This window comes from Microcaecilia unicolor, chromosome 9 (assembly GCF_901765095.1).
Source record: "Microcaecilia unicolor chromosome 9, aMicUni1.1, whole genome shotgun sequence".
NCBI lineage: Eukaryota > Metazoa > Chordata > Amphibia > Gymnophiona > Siphonopidae > Microcaecilia > Microcaecilia unicolor.
In genome coordinates, this window is record NC_044039.1 from 108841147 (window position 1) to 108856928 (window position 15782).

The 15782-nt window shown below is 44.5% G+C and overlaps 1 protein-coding gene across 2 annotated transcripts in view; it reads left to right on the forward strand.

Annotated features, from left to right (window-relative positions):
- RALGAPA1 (Ral GTPase activating protein catalytic alpha subunit 1) overlaps window positions 1–15782 on the forward strand; it is an 882008-nt gene that overhangs the window by 458164 nt on the left and 408062 nt on the right. For both annotated transcript variants that reach the window (XM_030214290.1, XM_030214291.1), the window contains exon 31: window positions 8521–8655. In XM_030214290.1, the coding sequence (XP_030070150.1) occupies window positions 8521–8655 (135 nt within the window). The remainder of the gene's footprint in view (window positions 1–8520; window positions 8656–15782) is intronic.

Here is a 15782-nt window from a genome sequence, read left to right on the forward strand (position 1 = left end):
GGTGCCGGGGAGCTCCGGTGACATGCTTCGGAAGAAGTCGAAGAAGCATCGACACCGGTCTCCTCCCCGCGTCGGCACCGAGAGCTCTGGGTCGCCGAGGGATTCGGCACCCAGCAGGCATCGGCACCGAGAGGACCGCTCACCCTCTGTCCAAGAGGTGTCGATGCGCTCCACTCTGGACAGCCCGGAACAGCCTCCTCGCCCGGAACAGGTCCTGACGTCGACGCCTGCATCGACCTCACAGCCTTTCTCTGCAGCCGCTCTAAACGAGAGCCTCCGGGCCGTTCTCCCAGAGATTCTGGGAGAGCTGTTGCGCCCTACCCCTCCGGTACCGGCGGTGCTTGCGCCTCCGGTACCGTCGAGCGTGGCGCCGGCTGGCCCATCGCCCAGGTTGAGGTCCCCGACGTCGGTACCGCGTGCGGTACCGGCAGCGGCCACCTCCCAGGAAGGCTCCCCGACTACGTCGGCGGAGGGAGCTTCGCCGATGCGGGCGAGGGAGTCTACCTCTCGACGCCCCCATCGTGGACGTGGCTCCACTGAGTCGAGCAGGGCGAGGTTGCAGACACAGGTTCGTGAACTTGTGTCTGACACCGAGGGTGAGGCCTCGTGGGAGGAAGAGGAAGATCCTAGATATTTCTCTGACGAGGAGTCTGAGGGTCTTCCTTCTGATCCCACTCCCTCTCCTGAAAGACAGCTTTCTCCTCCCGAGAGTCTGTCTTTTGCTTCCTTTGTCCGGGAGATGTCTACGGCCATCCCCTTCCCGGTGGTTGTGGAGGACGAGCCCAGGGCTGAAATGTTTGAGCTCCTGGACTATCCTTCTCCACCTAAGGAAGCGTCCACCGTTCCCTTGCACCATGTCCTAAAAAAGACATTGCTTGCGAACTGGACGAAACCCTTAACTAATCCCCACATTCCCAAGAAGATCGAGTCCCAGTACCGGATCCATGGGGACCCAGAGCTGATGCGCACTCAGTTGCCTCACGACTCTGGAGTTGTGGATTTGGCCCTAAAGAAGGCTAAGAGTTCTAGGGAACATGCTTCGGCGCCCCCGGGCAAGGACGCTAGAACCTTAGACTCCTTTGGGAGGAAGGCCTACCATTCCTCTATGCTCGTGTCCAAGATCCAGTCTTACCAGCTCTACACGAGCATACACATGCGGAACAATGTGCGGCAGTTGGCGGGCTTGGTTGATGCTCTTCCCCCTGAGCAAGCCAAGCCTTTTCAGGAGGTGGTCAGGCAGCTGAAGGCGTGCAGAAAATTCCTGGCCAGAGGAGTTTATGACACTTTTGATGTTGCGTCCAGGGCCGCTGCTCAAGGTGTGGTGATGCGCAGGCTCTCATGGCTGCGTGCCGCCGACCTGGAGAATAGAATCCAGCAGCGGATTGCGGACTCGCCTTGCCGTGCGGACAACATTTTTGGCGAAAAAGTCGAACAGGTGGTAGAGTCTCTCCACCAGCGGGACACCGCATTCGACAAATTCGCCCGCCGGCAGCCTTCAGCTTCTACCTCTACAGGTAGACGATTTTTCGGGGGAAGGAAGACTGTTCCCTACTCTTCTGGCAAGCGTAGGTACAATCCTCCTTCCCGACAGCCTGCGGCCCAGGCTAAGCCCCAGCGCGCTCGCTCTCGTCAGCAGCGTGCGACTCAGCAAGGCCCCGCGGCGCCCCAGCAAAAGCAAGGGGCGAGCTTTTGACTGGCTCCAGCAGAGCATAGCCGACATCCAAGTGTCCGTGCCGGGCGACCTGCCGGTCGGAGGGAGGTTGAAAGCTTTTCACCGAAGGTGGCCTCTCATAACCTCCGATCAGTGGGTTCTGCAAATAGTCCGGCAGGGGTACACCCTCAATTTGACCTCAAAACCTCCAAATTGTCCACCGGGAGCTCAGTCTTACAGCTTCCAGCACAAGAGGGTACTTGCAGAGGAACTCTCCGCCCTTCTCAGCGCCAATGCGGTCGAGCCCGTGCCATCCGGGCAAGAAGGGCTGGGATTCTATTCCAGGTACTTCCTTGTGGAAAAGAAAACAGGGGGGATGCGTCCCATCCTAGACCTAAGGGCCCTGAACAAATATCTCGTAAAAGAAAAGTTCAGGATGCTTTCCCTGGGCACCCTTCTCCCCATGATTCAGCAAAACGATTGGCTATGCTCTCTGGACTTGAAGGATGCCTACACACATATCCCGATACTGCCAGCTCACAGACAGTATCTGCGATTTCAGTTGGGCACACGCCACTTCCAGTACTGTGTGCTACCCTTTGGGCTCGCCTCTGCGCCCAGGGTGTTCACAAAGTGCCTAGCTGTGGTAGCAGCGGCACTTCGCAGGCTGGGAGTACACGTGTTCCCATATCTCGACGATTGGCTGGTAAAGAACACGTCCGAGGCAGGAGCCCTGCAGTCCATGCAGATGACTATTCGCCTTCTGGAGCTACTGGGGTTTGTGATAAATTACCCAAAGTCCCATCTTCTTCCAGTGCAGAACCTCGAATTCATAGGAGCCCTGCTGGATTCTCGGACGGCTCGCGCCTATCTCCCAGAGACGAGAGCCAACAACTTGTTGTCCCTCGTCTCCCGGGTGCGGGCGTCCCAGCAGATCACAGCTCGGCAGATGTTGAGATTGCTGGGCCATATGGCCTCCACAGTTCACGTGACTCCCATGGCCCGCCTTCACATGAGATCTGCTCAATGGACCCTAGCCTCCCAGTGGTATCAGGCCGCTGGAGGTCTAGAGGACGTGATCCACCTGTCCACGAGTTTTCTCGAATCCCTGTATTGGTGGACGATTTGGACCAATTTGACTCTGGGACGTCCCTTCCAAATTCCTCAGCCAAATTCCTCAGCCCTCCGATTGGAGGGGCTGCCGTGGACGTCACCCATCAGTGAGAACAATCAGCCTGCTGTCCTCGGAGAATACCTTCTACAGGTATGTAGCATTCGCTTTGCCATACTGGGACAGACCGAAGGTCCATCAAGCCCAGCATCCTGTTTTGTAACAGTGGCCAATTCAGGTCATATGTACCTGGCAAGATCCCAAAAAACTACAGTACATTTTATGCCACTTATCCTGGAAATAAGCAGTGGATTTTCCCCAAGTCCATTTTAATAATGGTCTATGGACTTTTCCTCTAGGAAGCCATCCAAACCTTTTTTTAAATCCCACCAAGCTAACTGCTTTTATTACATTCTCTGGCAACAAATTCCAGAGTTTAATTACATGTTGAGTGAAGAAATATTTTCTCTGATTCGTTTTAGATTTACTACTTCGTAGCTTCAATTCATGCCCCCTAGTCCTAGTATTTTTGGAAAGAGTAAACAAGCGATTCACATCTACACGGTCCACTCCACTCATTATTTTATAGACCTCTATCATATCTCCCCTCAGCCACCTTTTCTCCAATCTGAAGAGCCCTAGCTGCTTTAGCCATCGTCATAGGGAAGCTGTCCCATCCCCTTTATCATTTTCATCGCCCTTCTCTGTACCTTTTCTAATTCCACTATATCGAGATGCGGTGACCAGAATTGAACACAATATTCGAAGTGCGGTCGCACCATGGAGCGATACAAATGGGAAATGGGACTTAATATACCGCCTTTCTGAGGTCTTTGCAACTACATTCAAAGCGGTTTACATATATTCAGATACTTATTTTGTACCAGGGGCAATGGAGGGTTAAGTGACTTGCCCAGAGTCACGAGGAGCTGCAGTGGGAATCGAACTCAGTTCCCCAGGATCAAAGTCCACTGCACTAACCACTAGGCTACTCCTCCACTCCACAAAGGCATTATAACACCCTCATTTCTGTTTTCCATTTCTTTCCTAATAATACCTAACATTCTATTTATTTTCTTAGCTGCCGCCACACACTGAGGAAAGGGTTTCAAAGTATCATCAATGATGACGCCTAGATCCCTTTCCTGATCGGTGACTTCTAATGTGGAACCTTGCATTATGTAGCTATAATTCGGGTTCCTCTTTCCCATATACATCACTTTGCACTTGCTCACATTAAAAGTCATCTACCATTTAGATGCCGAGTCTCTTAAGGTCCTCTTGTAATTTTTCACAATCCTCTTGCAGTTTAACATCTTTGAATAACTTTATGTCATCAGCAAATTCAAGCAGGAAATAGCAACAGGCAAAAACATCCTTCTCCTCCAATTCGACATGTCTAGTGCATTCGACATGGTAAATCATAATATATTAATAAGATTACTAGATAAGTTCGGGATTGGTGGAAATATACTTAACTGGATCAAGGGCTTCCTAACCACAAGAACATATCAAGTAAAATCAAATTCAAACATATCATCACCGTGGAAAGCAGACTGTGGAGTACCGCAAGGATCACCGCTATCACCGATCCTATTCAACTTAATGATGACCCCACTTGCCAAGTTCTTATCCAACCATGGCCTTAACCCTTTCATATATGCAGACGATATCACAATATATATTCCTTACAAAATCAAACTGACAGAAATCACCAACGAAATCAAGCTCGTCCTGAACATCATGGATTCATGGGCAAATGTATTTCAACTTAGGTGGTCATGGATTGTTTTCACAGCTTTTGGGAGTCCATTCTATAGTTGTGCGCTTATGTAGGAGAAGCTAGATGGGTAAGTTGTTTTGTATTTTAGTCCTTTGCAGTTTGGGTAATGTAGTTTTAGGTATGATCGTGATGATCTGTTTCTGGTTGGTAGATCTATGAGGTCTATCATGTATCCTGGGACTACTCTGTAGATAATTTTGTGGACCAAAGTGCAGATTTTGAAGATGATCTGTTATTTGATTGGGAGCCAGTGCAGCTTCTCTTGCAGGGGTTTAGCACTTTCGAATTGTGTTTTACCATATATCAGTCTGGCTGCTGTGTTTTGGGCGGTCTGGAGTTTTTTTGTGAGTTGTTCTTTACATCCCACATAGATTCCGTTGCAGTAATCTGCATGGCTTAGGACCATTGATTATATTAGGCTTCGAAAAGTATCCCTCGGGAAGAAAGGTTTTTATTTGTTTGAGTTTCCACATTGAATAGAACATTTTCTTTATTACAGTATTTACTTGGCTCTCGAGAGTAAGGTTGCGGTCGATTGTGATGCTGAGTATTTTTAGGTTGTCTGAAGTAGGGAGTGTGTTTCCTGGGGTGTTTATGGTTACGGGTTTGTAATTGTTATGTTGAGATGAGAGGATGAGGCAGTGTGTTTTTTCAGTGTTCAGTTTCAATTGGAATGAGTTTGCCCAAGAGTCCATGATGTTCTGGCCATCATTGATTTCATTGGTTATTTCTGTCAAGGCATGTCTGAAGGGAATGTAGATTGTAACATCATCTGCATAGATGAATGGGTTGAGGCCTTGATTGTATAAGGACTTTGCCAGTTCGATCATCATCATGTTGAAGAGTATTGGTGATAAAGGTGATCCTTGAGGTACTCCGCAGGCTGCTTTCCATGGTGATGATATGTTTGAATTTGATTTTACTTGGTATGTTCTGGTGGTTAGAAAGCCCTTGAACCAATTGAGTACGTTTCCATCAATCCCGAAGTGGCCAAGGAGTCCTAAAAGTATATTGTGGTTTACCATGTCAAATGCAGGATAAAATATGCTTTTACCTATGGCTATTTCCTGCTTGAATTTGGCCAGGAGAGTGACTAGGACAGTTTCAGTGCTATGGTGGGAGCGGAATCCTGATTGTGAGTCGTGCAGTATAGAGAACTTATGTTCCAACTACAGGAGTTGCCGTCGAAGCCTGTCCGAATCATTTGTAAGACACAGATCGTAAAAGTCTGCCCAGCACTGTCCTCATGTTCCAAATTACTGGAGTTTCCGTCGAAGCTCTTTCCAGCCCATCGTAAACCGCATTACTGTGTGTGGGACTCAGACCGTACAAGCCAGCCCACACCGGCCTTAGTTGATACAGCCAGAGTTGCCAACTAAGCACCACTTGATACGCAGGCTTTGTTTTTTACACTGTTTTCTAATTAGAGATTCTCTGTGTTCATCCCATGCCATTTTGAATTCTGTCAGTTTTTTTTTTTTCTTCTCCACCTCCCTCGGGAGGGCATTCCAGTCATCAATTACCCTCTCCGTGAAAAATAATTTTCTGACATTATTCCAAAGTCTACCACCCCGCAATCTCAATTTATGTCCTCTAGTTTTACCATTTTCCCTTCTCTGGAAAAAATCTGTTCCTATATTAATAACTTTCAAGTATTTAAATGGTCATCCAGTCTGCCTAACAGTCCCATTCATTATCAATTCATAATTAAACCAACAGTGAATGTGGTATATATACTTGATCTTGATCTTTCTTTACCATTTTCAGGACACAGATTGAAGAAGTCTGCTTTAGCCTATCCAGATTTATCTTGCCATATACTGGATATAGACCACAGAAGCTACTTTCTTACCTAGGAATGGCAATGGGAAAAAATGATAGTGCAGTAGCCAAAAGTTAGCAGTGTGAAAGGCAAGATTTGTCAGTTTTGAAATGCCTATTCTTTCTAGTATGAGAGTTGGACTCAGGGAGAGACTTTTTTTTTTGTGTAGGTTAGTAGACGGAGCAATACAGCCAATATTATAGATATACCGTCAACGCAATATAACTTAGCAATTAATGTGTAGAGAACAGATATCAGGTTGGTAATCCTATAGCCAGACAATTGAAATATTAAGAATAAAACTTAGAAAGTACTTAGCAATTGTGGTTCAGGCCATTGAATGGAGAGCACATGTATGGGAATGTTTCAAAGCAAGCTGTGCTCCACTATGCAGAGACTACCACCTTTCTGTGGCACAACCAAAGTGGTTTACTTATTGCATACAGATACATTCTCAGTCTGTTTTTGTAGCTGTAGAAAGTGTGGGATATGCACCGAATGTACATTTTGCTGAAAATATTCAACCTGTGTGATCATTTATTCTTTTTTCCTTTCATTCTCTACTGTAATTCTCTCCATTTTGTTCCTTTTTCTTTCATATTTTCACTTGCTCTTCTTACCCCTAACTTTGACTGTATGCTCTTCTTCCATGGGTTTCTCTTCTCTCTTGATCATTTAGCAACTTGTTTGTTCATCCCTTCTGTAGATGACCTTCCTTTATCTCTTGTTTTTCCTGTCCTGAATATCTCCTCCTGCCCTCTATCCTTCAATTCACTCTCCTTCCCTACCTCCCTGGATCCTTTCTTCTTCCTTCCTTTGTTTTCCCTTCCTTCCAATTCCCATGCCAGGTGACCCATTTTCCCATCCATTGACAGAAAAAAAGCAGTAGTACAGACATACAGTTTCCTACTTTGTAATTTTTACTTAACTTTTTGTAAGCCACATTGTGCCTGCATGAGTGGGAAAATGTGGGATATAAGCGAACCATAAATAAATAAATAAATTCCCTTCCTTCCTCCTCTCAGCTGATTCAGGATGGATCAGTTACTGGGGAGGGGGTAAGGAGAGTGTTGGTTCCCCTTCTCATTCACTCATCTGTCTATTTCAGTCTCAGTTTCAGGTGTAACTTATCCCATTTAGTTTGTGGATCTAGTTAAGCTTAATCCTAGATGCCAAACCTGCTATTTGTACATTTTAAGTTGTGTCTAAACTTAGTTGGCTAACACCAATTTTCAGCACCATCCAGTTAAGACCAGCAGTTTTCTCATTTTCCTTCCATCAAACCTGAAACCATGCAGACATCTGGCACTTTGACCCTTCATTAGCAATGCTGGGGATTATCCATCAAGGCTTATTTCAGAGTCCTGCAATCATGTGGTCTTTAAGTCCAACCCTAGATGTTGCCAGTGAGTGATGACTGACTATCCTCCTTCCAAGCACTGTGAATATTTTTCTCCACAGCATCCCTAGCCTCAGCCAACCTAGGGAGCAGCAGATCTGGATTACAAATCAAACTTGGGTTCCTCTTCTTGGCAGTACACAACTCTAGGGGACACCCACTTTACCTTTTATTTTTCCTGTTAAAAAATCTAGCTGCTGCCAGTATTTCTGCTTCAAAAGTGCTTTCATGCGTTCAACAATTGAATGAAACTAGATGGCTCTGGTTAGCCACTTACCAGCTAAAGAAAGTGGTGTACTATAGAGATGGGCGGCTAGATTCCACTGAAAATTGGCCCCATAACGTATTGTAAGAGTTCTTATATTAATCAATGTTTACAAATGTTTCTAATTATATTTAAATAAAAAATCTGTACTTATTCTCCCTTAATTGGTGGTTTACCTGGTTGTGTTCATTGATTGGATAATTACTACACATGAATAGTATTTACTGCTAAATATATAAATATGTATATATTAAACAATTTTCAGCATTTGTCCCGCCAATAGTGCTTTATCCAGTAACAATGAGCTTAGATGAACAGCAGCTGCTAAAAAGCTGCTTTATGAATCTGTTGCTACAAGGTGATTTGCTTCAGGGATTAAAACTGGGAACAAAAAGGAAAAATATCTTTAAATGTCAAGTGGTAGCTGATTGCTATTTATTAAAGTTCTGTAATGATGTGTTCCTAAAAGAAAAAGCTCTTGTGTTTCAGCTGGTGGTTTCTTTGCTTCTGTCTCTACTGGATTGGATCATGGCCCTGCCTTTGAAGACCCTGTTACACCCTGTGTCTACTGCTGGTGGTGACAATGCAAAGGGTGAAAACTCTGTTCTGAACTGTGCATATAAGGTAGCTTGCTTTTAAATAATAAATAAGAGTTCTCCAAGTCAGATTGAAGCTGAAGATTGAAGTCTTGTGTGTATCTCTTACTTTGTATTGATTCAAGCTTTACATCTATTTTAATTGTTAATGTTCTTCAAAAATATCTTAAATATATTTGTAGCTCTTTTCCTTTCTATCCATCTGCCTCAATCTTTCTCTATTCCTCCTCTAACCAACTACATACTTAATACATACTTCTGTCTCCATTGTTAAATGGGCTTCTTTCAAGGTATAAGCTTTCTCCAAAGACAAGCAGAATAGCAAATTCTCTCAGCATAGATGGTGTCAACAGTAGAGCCCAGTGCAAGAAAGCTGCTTCGGCTTAGATTACTCTAGAAGCTTTTGAGAAGTAAGCTGCGTGCTTGTCACACAGTTCCACCTCACACTGGACCACCTCATTCTTCTTATGTCACTGGAATTCCCCATCAAGACAATGTATTTTGTTTTAAATGTCAATGTCCATATATTTTCTTTGTAGCCTATCACTGTTGTGTGGTTCTTGGTACCTTGAAAGCACCTTAGGTAGGATTTTCAGCTGATTCTACATTTTATACATTTATTTTCAAGACTTATAAACGGCATAATCTAAAATCCTTGGTTGTTTACAGCAAAAACATACACAATATAAATTCAGGAACAGTAATATGACAAAGGCAAATAAATTGCTTGGCTGTTAAAACATCAAACCTAGTGTAAAAATACAAGATTCACTCAATCAGTCAGCACTTTTAGTTATAGTCAAAATCATAGTCAAGTAAGAAAATGCCTTTGTTTTTTCTTATCTGTAGTTATCACTATAAATTTGTTGAAATAATATTTTCATTTTCTTTTTAAATGTATTTAAGCTTGTCAGCCTACGCATGTCAAGCTATAGGGCATTCCACAATATAGGGACCCATTACTCTAAAAGTAGATTCTCTGTGTCTCCAATCTAATGGTGCGAAAAGAGGGAACTTTTAGTAAGATCTTATTGGCTGAGCATAAAGCTCTTTCTTTCCTTTCACATTCTCCCTGTAGACCAACTATAGAGGTCTTGGTTAAGGGCTTTGGATGCCCGAGTCAGTTTTTTTTTTTTTTTTTCACTCTGCCTGTATTTTTTTCAGCAATATGTCTCATAAAATAGTGTAGTCCAAATAAGGCAAATAAGAAGTAAGAGCATCCAAGAGTTTATTTGCCGAAGTAAGCTGACCCAAAAGACTGTACATGGGCCATGTTTCGGCTGAATGCCTTCCTTAGGGGTCGTAGCAGTTCAGATTAATTGGCTTTGCAGAGTGTATAAATAGAAAAAAGAACATTGTCATGCCACACAGCGCATATCGTTCCAGCGTTCCAAACAGTCAGCTCTGGTGTATCTGGTGGAGCAAGGCCATATACATAACAGATTCACATAATTGTCACTTGCAGTACCTGATCTTCTTTTTTTTTAAATCTAACTTGCACCTTTTCAGTAGTAGTTCAAGGCAAGTTATATTCAGGTACTGTGGGTATTAGGCAGGTGGATCACGCTGAAAATTGGCTCCCAGATGTCAGAAATGTCTTCAGGGTCAAGAGAGGCAGCAGAAATGAGTTTGTGGCACCTGTAAGCCTGGCTCATTAGCATCAACATTGGAACAATCTGTCTCCATGACTGTCATCCAGGAGCTGCATCAGATGCTGATCCTTGAGACCACATACTGCTTGCAGGAGACACATTGGCACCTAGATCTTGAAAGGACTACAGGGTTTGTGTCAGCGGCTCTATTGTTTATCTCCAGTGCATTGGGGGATAAAGCTTCACCGAGACATCAGAGATCCTCAGTGTCACGACACACAAACTAGAAGCTATTCACAGATACCAAGACGTCTCCTCTGGAGCATTTTTCTTGGTCTAGTTCAGAGCACACTGTGAGACAGAAATGTCCTCTGAAGAGGAGGTTGGAATGGCTTACTGTCAGATCCATCTTCAGACAGGAGAAGTCCCCACCTAAGGAACCTCCCTTTCTTGAATTAGGGAAATGATAGAAGCCATTCCATTTATGTTAGAACGGGAGAAGAATCCCATGGCAGAAACATTGGGCATCCAATTCCTCACCCCTTTCAAAGTAGCTGTGCCTGTTCACACAATCCTCAGAGACATACAGATGAGAATGTGGAAAAATCATCTTCTCTGTTGCATGTAAACAAGAGGTTGATTGTATATAGAATTCAGAAGGCTCTCATATTCGAACGCAACAGCTTCCTCACTGTTCCATTCACTGGTCCATGGTGATTGAATCTATTCTTAAAAGGGTCAAGAACTCTGAGTCACATTCTTCAGTGCACCTAGGGAAAAAGGCTTGGACATTTGGTTCTTTTGGGAGAAAATTCTTGCAGATGGTGATTGAATCCACTCTTTAAAAGGGCCAAGAACTCCGAGTCACATTCTTCAGTGACCCTAGGAAAAAAGGCTTGGACATGGTTCTTTTGGGAGAAAATTCTTTCAGAGTGCTATCCTTTCCTCCTACTTCTTATCAACTGTTCATGAACATGTACTGCAAACCATTGTACACAAAATAGAGGAGGCTGCAGACACTCTGCCTCAAGAGAAGGCCAAGTAATTCTGTACAGACAGATATGTGGTCCAAGCAACCTATCATATTTTTGAGACTGCACCATGGGTGTCTGTTATTGATATTGTTGTGCTGAGATTCTGGGTCTCAAACCTAAAGTACAATGGACATGGAAAACTTGCTGACGTGCCATGCTGTGGAGAGAATCTCTGGAGCTACAGTTCAAGAAGCTGCATCTCTCATCAAGTAGCACAGTGATACCATAAATCCTTCTACAAGTCCAGCCCAGCCTCCTTATCTTCTAGGAAGTATCAGACTGCAGGCAAAACCTTTTTACTCTCCAAAGCATAGGTTTTCTCCACTCTTTTGCTCTTCCCAGAAAAGACAGGAATCTCGCTTTCATAACAAACAGCAGAGGGCCCAGATGATCCAACCAGCTCTGCAGCTAGAATCAGAGATGGGCTTTTGACTGCCCTCATGAGAAAATTACCAGTGTTTTAGGATCCGGGCGGGGCAACCTTCCTGTAGCAGGGCAGGTTCTTTGGAAACTGCTGGCCATTTATAAGCTCGATTGATAGATATTAAGAATGGTCCATTGTCTTTATCTATTCAGCATCCCACAAAGTTGCCCACCAAGTTCATGTTGGTCAAGTCAACATCTATTCAGCCAAGGGAAGTCTTACCTCACCAATATGCTTCAAAAACCGTCTACAAGCTGACAACATCATTACTAAGCTAAGTGCAGTTTTATATAGCTACTAATTTGAAGGTTTAAACTTTAAAAATAAGAAAAAATAAGAAAATTTATGGTATACGCGATATATACAATTAAATACAATAAAAAAAGAATAAAGACCGGTGACGATATGAGGTATGCTTGAGCCACAGATACCAACTAGGTCGCTTGTATCCATGCTGAGGTCTTTTGCAAAAACTAAAATATAAGATGATAATCTGTTTAAGCATATCATGAACGAAGAAGATCATTGTCTTTAAAGGCATGAATAAACATGTGGATAAAGGTGAGCCAATTGATACAGTGTACCTAGATTTTCAGAAAGCTTTTGACAAAGTTCCTCATGAGAGATTCCTGAGAAAATTAAAGAGTCATGGAATAGGAGGCAATATTCTGTTGTGGATTAGGAAGTGGTTGATGGACAGAAAACGGTTGGATTAAATATCCATTTCTCTCAATGGAGGAGAGTGAATAATGGTGTGTCCCAGGAATCTGAACTGGGACCAGTGCTATTTAGAAGTTTTATAAATGATCTAGAAATGGGAACGATGAGCGAAGTAATTAAATTTGCAGATAACACAAAACTATTCTAGGTTGTTAAACACATACAGACCATGAAAAATTGCAGGAAGACCTTAGGAAATTGGAGTAGTGGACATCAAAATTGCAAATAAAATTTAATATGCACAAATGCAAAGTGATGCACATTGGGGAAGAAAATCCAGATCATCCTATATAATAATTCTCTCCTCCAACGTTCTATGCGTCTGCCTGTCTGTGTCAGTGGCTTTCTTCAAAGTTGGTCTGCTAGGCTCCGAAGCCTTGGATGATGTCACTGTTACGATGGTGGCCACACCCCTGGGGGGCAGGGCTGACCAGGGAGTGGGCGGGGTGCATGACATGGACACGGATCACGTCACCGCTGGGGATGTCGATGGGAAACAGCAGGGCGCCTGGCAGCACCCCCCCCCCCTCGGTGCATCAAACAACCCCTCAGCGCATCACCCAAGCCCCCCCGGCACATCAAAACCCCTCGCCACACGCAGCTGCCTCTGGTACCTCTGACCTGCACATCTCGCCCTTCTGCTGATGACATTTTCTGTTTACGCAGGGGTTGGGACGTGCAGAGGAAAAACTCCAGGACTAGCTACAGACAGCATGCGCCGATCGCTGTCACAGCAAGGATAAACTTCAGAAGTGCCACAGGCATGAGACAAAGAGGAAGAAGGGGGGGGGGGCAGGGGAAGTCAGGACAGCTGCCAATTCGCAACAGGCTGCACATGAAAGGTCAACCCCCCTCCCCCCCCCCCCCCCCCCCACCCCGGTGCATCAAACCCCCTCGCCACCTGCAGCTGCCTCTGGTATCTCTGACCTGCACATCTCGCCCTTCTGCTGATGACATTTCCTGTTTACACAGGGGTTGGGACTTGTAGAGGAAAGACTCCAGGACTAGCTACAGACAGCATGCGCTGATCGCTTTCACAGCAAGGATAAAGGTCAGAAGCGCCACAGGCATGAGACGAAGAGGAAGAAGGGGGGTGGGGGAAGTCAGGACAGCTGCCAATTCGCAACAGGCTGCACATGAAAGGAGGGAGGGAGAGAGAACCACAGCATGAGGGAATGAAAGAAAAACGATGCAGGAGGGAGGGAGGACCCTGGAACGAGGAGGGAGGGAGGCGACCGACCCTGGAACTTGGGGGGGGGGAAGGGAACGTCCCAGGAACTGGGAGGGAGGGATGGAGGGGGGACGACAACCCTGGAACTGGGAGGGAAGGGGGAGGGAACGACCCTGGAACTGGGAGGGAGGGAGGGGCCCCTGGCACACACCCGTCATGCTCACACACACACTCTCTCTCACAGACACACTCACACCCAGTCTCACTCTCTCTCTGACACACACACACATACTCGCATATTCATTCTCTCTCTCTCTCTCTCTCACTCACAGAATCAGTCTCACACACACTCCGAGGAAAACCTTGCTAGCGCCCGTTTCATTTGTGTCAGAAACGGGCCTTTTTTACTAGTAGTTTATATGATGTTAGGTTCCACCTTAGGAGTCAGCACCCAAGAAAAAGATCTAGATGTCATGGTGGACCATACACTGAAATCTTCTGCCCAGTGTGTGGCAGCAGCCAAGAAAGCAAACAGAGTGCTAGGAATTATTAGGAAAGGGATATAAGACAAAGAATGCTATAATGCCTCTGTATTGCGCCGTGGTGCGACTTCACCTTGAATATTGTGTGTAGTTCTGGTCGCTGTATCTCAAAAAAGGTATAGTGGAATTAGGAAATGTTTAAAGAAGGACAACCAAAATGATTAAGGGGATAGAATCCCTGTCATATAAGGAAAGGCTTAAGAGGTTAGGTTAGCTTGGAAAAGTGACAGCTGAAGAGGGATGTGATAGAGGTCTACAATAATCCTGAGTGGTGTAGAACTGGTAAACATGAATCGCTTGTTTGTTCTTTCAAAAAGTACTAAAGCAAGGGGACACTCAATGAAGTTACATGGTAATACTTTTAAAATGAATAGGAGGAAATGTTTTTTCACTCAACGAATAGTGAAACTCTTTACCAGAGGATGTGGTAACAGTTAGTGTATCCAGGTAAAAAAAAAAAAAAAGTGTGGACAAGTTCATGGAGGAAAAGTCCATAGAACACAGTACCAAAAAGGAGGCTTTACAAGTCTGCAGCAAACAGCAAGAAGTAGAACACAGATTAGCCAGGAATCCAGGAAATTATTTATTAAAAAATACCCGACAGCCATATTTTGCCAAAATGGCTGCATCAGGGATTTGATGTAACACTGACCAGGGGTAAGGCCTGATAAGATATTATACGGCCAGAGACCCCCACTGGAATGGTGGAGGGCTGAAGGGGGCTGAACCTTAAAGCTCAGGCCATATAGAAACCCTGGTAAAGTCAACAATGTTATGGCTTGTATGACTAGGAGCTTGCTGGAAAAGCATGGCCTAGTTTTTAGCCCAGATTGAGGCCTAAATGATCTAAATTAGAAAAGTTGGCTGGAGAAATATAAAACAAAATGGAAGATCAGAAAACAAAATGGAAACTCTAAAATGTCAGTTACAAAGTGGATTTTCCCCAATTTCCCCATTTGAGTTAGAAAAAAAAACTTGTTTTTCTGAAGTATCTGCAGGTGCAGGGAAATAGTTGAGAAAGAGTTTCTGGTTAAGCAAGATTGTGGTCAGCTAGTTTTAAGTAAACAAGTATAACATTGGAGCGAATGGGTCCCATTAGTTAGAATGGGACCAGGAAAGTATAAAAGATAGGGAGATTTTGGGGTGCGTTAGAAGACCTTTCGAAGTGCTAGATGAGATCCTGCCCGTCTGTCCACCCATCTGCTTGTATACCTGATCCTGCTGTAGTATTGTGGTAAGCTATAATAAAGCTGATTATTCTTGCAACCTGTTCCCTCTCTCTTTCCTATAGAACATTTAGAAACTTAGTTAAACTCTTGGGGTAAACATGGTGAGTAAGATAATATCTGATCACACATATACCGGTTGGAAGTCAGATAAGCGCAGACACCTCATAGATGACAGCCTTCAGAGGAACCTCCCTGGTAGATGGCTAGTTTGTCATCCTACCACAGAGGGTCTTCATGGGTCCATCCAACCCTAATAAAAAAACAGGCCTGTGTTTCCCCCCAGCTTTTGAATGTGTAGCCAAGACTGCAGTCAACAGCTCTTGAAAGATGTAAAAGTAGTTAACTGAAGCCTTTTTCTTTGATTTGGGAGTTCTGTATGCATATTCTCCAATTCCCTTAATATCGAATAACTATCCTGAAACTTAGGTGGGACAAAGGGACCA